General features: G+C 44.2%; 1 protein-coding gene across 1 annotated transcript; it reads right to left on the bottom strand.

The window, feature by feature from the left end:
• Positions 1-4,530: 4,530 nt before the first annotated feature.
• GLRG_05906 (endoglucanase B) lies at positions 4,531-6,113 on the bottom strand (the record flags this gene model as incomplete). Its single annotated transcript, XM_008096591.1, has 2 exons — positions 4,531-5,867; positions 5,936-6,113. The coding sequence occupies 2 exons, from the start codon at positions 6,111-6,113 to the stop codon at positions 4,531-4,533; spliced, it is 1,515 nt and encodes a 504-aa protein (XP_008094782.1).
• Positions 6,114-6,401: the final 288 nt, after the last annotated feature.

Here is a 6,401-nt window from a genome sequence, read left to right as displayed (position 1 = left end):
TAAGGTAATAACTAACTAGACACTAGTATAAGTAGTATAAGTAAGGAAGGCTAAAATAATAAGGCTACTATAAAAGACCCTAACTATAGTAATAATAACACTAGTAATATAGATCTTAACCTTAACTTTAATAATAATAAAGTAAGTAGTAAGAACTTTAAGGTATCTAAAGTCCTAACTAAGGAAATTAAACTTCTAGATAGTATTTATAATAAGACTAAAGAGGCTAATAAATATATTTAATAATAGAAAATAGTTAAGTAATAAGAGAAGTATAATAAGCTTTATAAATATATTAAGTAATACCTTAATATACTTAATTAAGATAGTACGCTATTAACTAGATAACATACTATTAAGAAGGCTAAAAATAAAATAGTATAAAAGGTTACTATAGCAGCTAAGGTAAAAGCACTTACTGCCTTATATAAGAATATATTTACTACTAAAGAGTTAATAATTTCTATTAAGAAAGAGGTAATTATACGTCTTAATAAAGCCTTTTATAGTAGTAGTAACTAAATACTATATAAAGAGACTAAGGTCTAGGTCTAGTGCTTCTATATAAGCTAATAAAGCTTTAACGTTAAATAGTTATATACCTCCTTAACTTTAGATAAGTACTTTTAATAGTAGATTATAGCCCTTATAGACGCTATCTTTACTAATTATAAGAAAAGTAAACTATAGTCTAAGGAACTCCTTAGTTATATAGTACTAATTAGCTTTATGTTTTTATACTAACCTAAGTAAAGTAATTCTAAGGTTATAGGTACCCTCTTACTTATTTAGTGTTTAGACTATATCTTTATACTAGAAATTTAGTATACTTATTATATAAAAAGCTAATTATACCTAATTAACTAGCTAGAAGACTAAGTTACTAACCTTACTACTAAAGTTAATAAGTATATTAAGTTAATTTATAAGAATATAAAGAACACTACTGCCTTAGTAATAGCTATTAATAGGGCTAAGTTAGCTATAGTAGTATAAAGTAATATTAATAAAGCTATTAAAAAAAGCTTATATACTAAGGCTAAGAAGATTTACTAGTAAGTAGCTTAAATTAATAACGTTAAGAAATAAATTAACACTATTAAAGATAAGGTTAAGAACTTTAACTATAAGGTAGATAATCTTAACGCTCTTAATAAGTTTAAGGCTAAGGATTTTAAATAGTTATAAGATTAGGTTACCTTACTTATAAAGACACTTTACCTCTAGTAGGAGATATACACTACTACCTAAAGTGTTATTAGTAATATAAGCTTAAGTAGTAAAAGTAATAAGTAACCTTACCTAGTAAAAGAACTTAGTAGCCTTATAGGCTTATAAGGAAAAAAGCACTAGGCTAGGGCTATTAACCTAGGTAATAATAATAATAAGTAAATAGTAAGGTTAGAATATAAGTAAATAACCTTAAGGTATAAGGCTATAATATAAGGGAGATAAGAAATAGTAGATATTACTTTCTTAATTAGCTCTTAGAGTATTTAGTAAAAGAAGATAAGGTCTTTTTAAGGGGAGGCACTTATTATAAGATAAGGTAGTAAGTGCCTATAGTTAGGAGATAGATAGATAGTAGGGACTAAATACTTAATATATATATAATATATTATATATACCTTAGGTATATATCCCTTTAGTAGGTAACCCTTTATAGAAAAAAGGTTAACTATAAATACACCTACTATTTATTACTTATCTTATCTTATGTTATTTATTTAGCTCCTTATTATTATTTATCTTACTTTACTACTCTATTATTACGCTTTGCCTTTATACTATATTACTTTATAACACTACTATAGCCTAGCTTTATTCTATTAAAACTATAATAGCTACTAAGAAGGCTATATTATATATACTATATTAGTAAGGATATAGGCTATACTAGCTAAGATATAGTTAGGGTTTAGGTTTAAGATAAAGCCTATATTAAATTAGTATATATTATATTACTACTTAATAAGGATTATATATATACTTACTATAGTAGTGTTTATAGGCAGAGGGGTTATATATATTAGTAATACCTAGGTTTATATAGTTAGTAGATATCTAGAATATTATTAGTATATACTTTAAATATAGTAAGAATATATTAAGAATTAATTATAAAAATACCTTAGTAGTACTATAGTAGTAATTATAGATTTATAGTGTTTTTAAAAAAAAAGAATTAAAGTAAGAAATTTTCTTAGTAAGAGTTTAGTATATCCTAAGTGCAAGCTAGCGCTAGGCCTAAGGTAGAGATAGTAAATAAAGTCACATAATCTTAGTTATAGATTTTTTACTATACGCCTATAGGCAAAAAGCCCTAATATTTACACGTATTACTTTTATATAATTAGTTAGCCCTACCTCTTTTACCCCCCCCTAAACTTTTGCCCCACTGGCTGGATACCCCCCCCCGAACTTTGAATACCCCCCCATGAGCAGGATCCCCTCAGATGACATGCGTCTCGATTCGCATGTAATTTTTTATTTCATTTCTTTGCCATGAGAGGAGACTGCCACGAAGGAGGCATGGTGCACCGGGTCGACCTATCTATTCATTTTCGAGACGAGAGATCGGAGGTTCGGGTCACTCGTGGTCCCGGAGCAATAGGCTAAAATCCCCAGGGGGGGGGGGGGGGGGGTGGCCGAGATGTCGAGGATCTTGACGAGTTGGTGGTGACCCGGCCGAATGTCACTGGGGATATGAGGAGGAGAACAATCACTGAGGCCAATGTCATTACGTGGGACCGTGTGCACTGATAACGAGCTGATCAGTAGGAAGCGACGGGCCCCTGGTCTGCTGCTTAAGTGAATTGTGTGGTTGGCCATCTGGGTTCTAGTTTTCGGGACGCCGGAGTAGAAGGTAGGGATGCTCAGATATGCTCATGAAGCCATATGAAGCCATGGTTGTATGAAGCTAAAAGCAGTTAGGTTTGAAGGCTGAGAGTGAAGGATATTCCACATCCAAGTTTAAGCGGGCTTGGATCCCTAACCTTGAGCCATGGTCTATTTCTTGACGCTGGTCCTATCGAATACACTAGAAGCTCTAGGTGTCATATCCTAATCAGCAGGCAGTATATCAGCAATGAGTGTCTCGGCATCACATCACATCCCACATGGAAGAACATACGTCTGAGCTTTGCAATCTCGCAAAAGCACATGCAGCCGGCCTAGGACTCGTAACCAGTTATAATCATAGCCTTAACCCTGCCAACGCCCGCATCAGGGTCGTTCGTAGTAGGAGCCAACTGCCCACTCAGAGTATCATCACCTCTCCGCCGGAAGCCGGAGGTCCGGTCCCCTTCTTGTTCGAGGTGCACTGAACTGTCTCCTGCGGCGGTGGCTGGAAAGACCAGAGATGTTGAGGGCTTTTCTACAGATTCCACAACATCAGGAGCTGTATCTCAAGCAGGTTTTGAATGGGCAAGGTTAGGTCGGCTTGGGGCAGCCATTGTGTAATTTACCGGTGTCAGCTCAAGGGAAACTCCCGGAAGGAAGAAAAAGACGGGAGAACAAACATAGATCAAGCTGAATTTAGGCGGGTTTGAATGGTGCAACGGGCTTCGGCCAGGTGAAAGCCACGGCCATTCTCTTGTTGGTTGATACTAAAAGTCGACAGGAGGCCCTACGTTTTCCAGCTACTTCTATCGAGTCGAGCGGCCGTCACAAAGGAAAAGTCGGCAGTTCAAGAGCCGCCAAAGAAACAAGTAATCCGAGATGTTCGATAGCGGTCGAGCCACTAGCCCGCAATGAAACCAAACTCACGCCGACTTTGTCCAATCTGCTTTGGGGGGCCTTGATGCAATACGATCTTACAGCGCTCGCACCGATGGCGTTATATTTGCTCTGCATCTCTTGGCCAGGCATATGAAGCATTTCTTGTTCATCCTTTCAAAAACCGGGAAGACATGAATGGCCCACGTAGCATGAGATCAAAAGTCAAGCTGATGGGATGCATATTGGCATGCAAGAAGCGAAAGGGCTTCAGGAACAGGTGTCTCAATCTTGGGCACCTTGTATCTTCTTCTATACTGCACTTCAGCCTTAGAGTTCAATGGCATAGCTGTCCGCTTATAAGGTGGAGAGCCTGGTATCAGACACAAGACAAATAACGGAGATGGCAAGCAAAGACGCAGCTTCAAAATCCAATGTTGGAAAGAATTGTACAGACTATATACAAGAATGTTACGGGAGAAAAGCAAAACCGGTGAGAAGACCTCCCCAAAAACGACCATGACTTCTTGTCCCGGTGCCTTTTTCCCCCACACCATCACTTATAAACCCCTCCCCTGAAAACCCCTAGCCGTGGTATGTTCACCAATCTCGGTATTCCCTTCCCCTAATAAAACCCATAAGAACTTTGGGCTGCAAACAATTGCAAAACAGAAATCTCGAAGCGAAGAGAAGGTATCCAGTGATGGGGAAAACCCCCTGTTGTGATTTTGTTTCCTTTTTTCATAATCGTCATAATCACGTCCTTTTCTCTTGTTGTCGTGATGTGATGAAAAGAGCGGCGCGGCCTCTCTCTTAGTATGTGCTCTTACGAAGGCTGGAGGGCTCGAGGCAGAGACCGAACTTGCTCTGGCAGCCGCACGAAGGTCTGCACTGAAGGATCTTGCTGCCGCACTTGCCGCTGGCGGAGCAGCAGGCGCCGAACTTGCTGCCCTCGCAGGTGAGACCGGTCTCGCCACCGCATGTGCCGTCAGTGGAGATCTTGAGGCCGTTAGCGGCGGTGGGAGCGGCAGGGGCAGCGGCGGTGGGAGTAGCTGGGACCGGGGCCGCGGAGGAGACGGCAGCAAAGGTGGGAGCGGGCTTGCTGGTGGCAGCGGGCTCTACGGGGGCGTACTCGGCCACGGGGGTGGCGGCGGCAGCAGGGGATGAGGCGGCAGCGGAGGGAGCAGGAGCGGGGGCGGAAGAAGCGGCGGCAGAGGGAGCGGGGGCGGAGCCGGTGTTGGAGTTGGAAGAGCCGCCGAGCAGGTTGAGGTTCACGGCGGCGGGGATGGGGCCTGGGGGGGAGGAGGTGGTCGCCTCCATCTCGATCTGAGGGGGACCGTTGAAGTTCTTGGCCCGGCACTGAGCCTCGAGGCCCTTGCACATCTTGTCGTTCCAGATGTAGCAGTTGCTGGCGCCGGTCGGCGGGGCCGAGTCGAAGCATTCATTACCCTGAGCGTAGCAGGCGTCAACGCCGGCCCAGCAGCCTGTCTCGGAGCTGTAGGCCGCGACGGCCTTACCGCACCAGTTGGCGTTCTTGATCAAGCAGTCGCCTGGGACACCACCCTCGAACGATGCGGCCTTGACGCTCGAAGAAGTGCCGGTGGGGCTGAAGGGCGCGGGACCCGGGATGGGGTAGGGGAACTTGGGGTTATCGTAGAGGTTGAAGTTGTTGCCGGGCTCAGAGCCGTCAATGTAGCCGGGGATGCTAACGGCGTACTCGGAGGGTATCTCGAGAGCTCCCGAAGGGCCGTTCTGGATGTAGATCTGGGCGCAGCCGACGTAGTACTGGGGGTCCCTCAGGCTGACGGCCTGGTGGAGGGCGAGGACCTCGGTGCGGACAAAGTAGTAGCCGGCAGGGAGGCCGGAGGGGAGCTCGACGGTGAGGAGACCCTTGTTGTCGATGAGCTTGTCGACGCACCACTTCTGAGTGGATTCGTCGTAACCCTCATCCCAGATCTTGAACCAGCCGGGGCCGGCGGCGGGAGAGGACATGTCGTCAACCTTCTTGACGTAGACGGCGCAAGGTCCCTTGTGAGAGGGGTCAATAGAGCCCTCTTGGCGCTTGTCGGGCCACTGGCGGAACTCGAAGGTCAGCTGGGCGTTGCCGGGGGCGGCGCAAGTGTAGGCGGCGGCGATCTGACCGTCCTTGCCTGTGAGAAGGATGAGTATAAGTGAGTTAAGCCCGGGCGTCATGACGCCATGAGGATGAATGACTTACCGCAAGCCATGTCCTGGCTAGTCAGTCCGGCGACGGGGGAGGTGGATGTGGCGCCATCCTTGGGCATACGGATGCAGGTAGCATCGCCCTGGGACTTGCCGTTGATGTAGAGCTCCGAGAAAAGGGTGTGGGCGTTGGCGGCGGAAGCCAAGGCGAGGGCAGCAGTGAAGAACTTCATCTTGACGGTTGGAGGGTTGGGTATCCTGGTGAGTGCTTTGCTCTTTGGTTGCGTGGAACGGAAGGGTTTCTGTATGTGACTGAAAGCAGGCCTGCTGAAGTCGAGATGAACGAAATCGATGAGAGTCTCGAAAAAGGGCGAAGTCGACCGGTCTAGAAGGACTGAAATGTAGTTGGTTTCAAGGTGTAAGCTCTGGGCTTTGCCTGTATCAAGGAACGGACTGGTCAACAGTAACTGCGTGCTGGACGAGAGACTGAAGGGAGCAACGACTCAAAAAGATATCGAGGC

The sequence above is a fragment of the Colletotrichum graminicola genome (genome assembly GCF_000149035.1).
Source record: "Colletotrichum graminicola M1.001 genomic scaffold supercont1.21, whole genome shotgun sequence".
NCBI classification, from domain to species: domain Eukaryota; kingdom Fungi; phylum Ascomycota; class Sordariomycetes; order Glomerellales; family Glomerellaceae; genus Colletotrichum; species Colletotrichum graminicola.
Note: the sequence above shows the minus strand (reverse complement) of the source record. Positions and strands in the feature narration are given on the sequence as shown.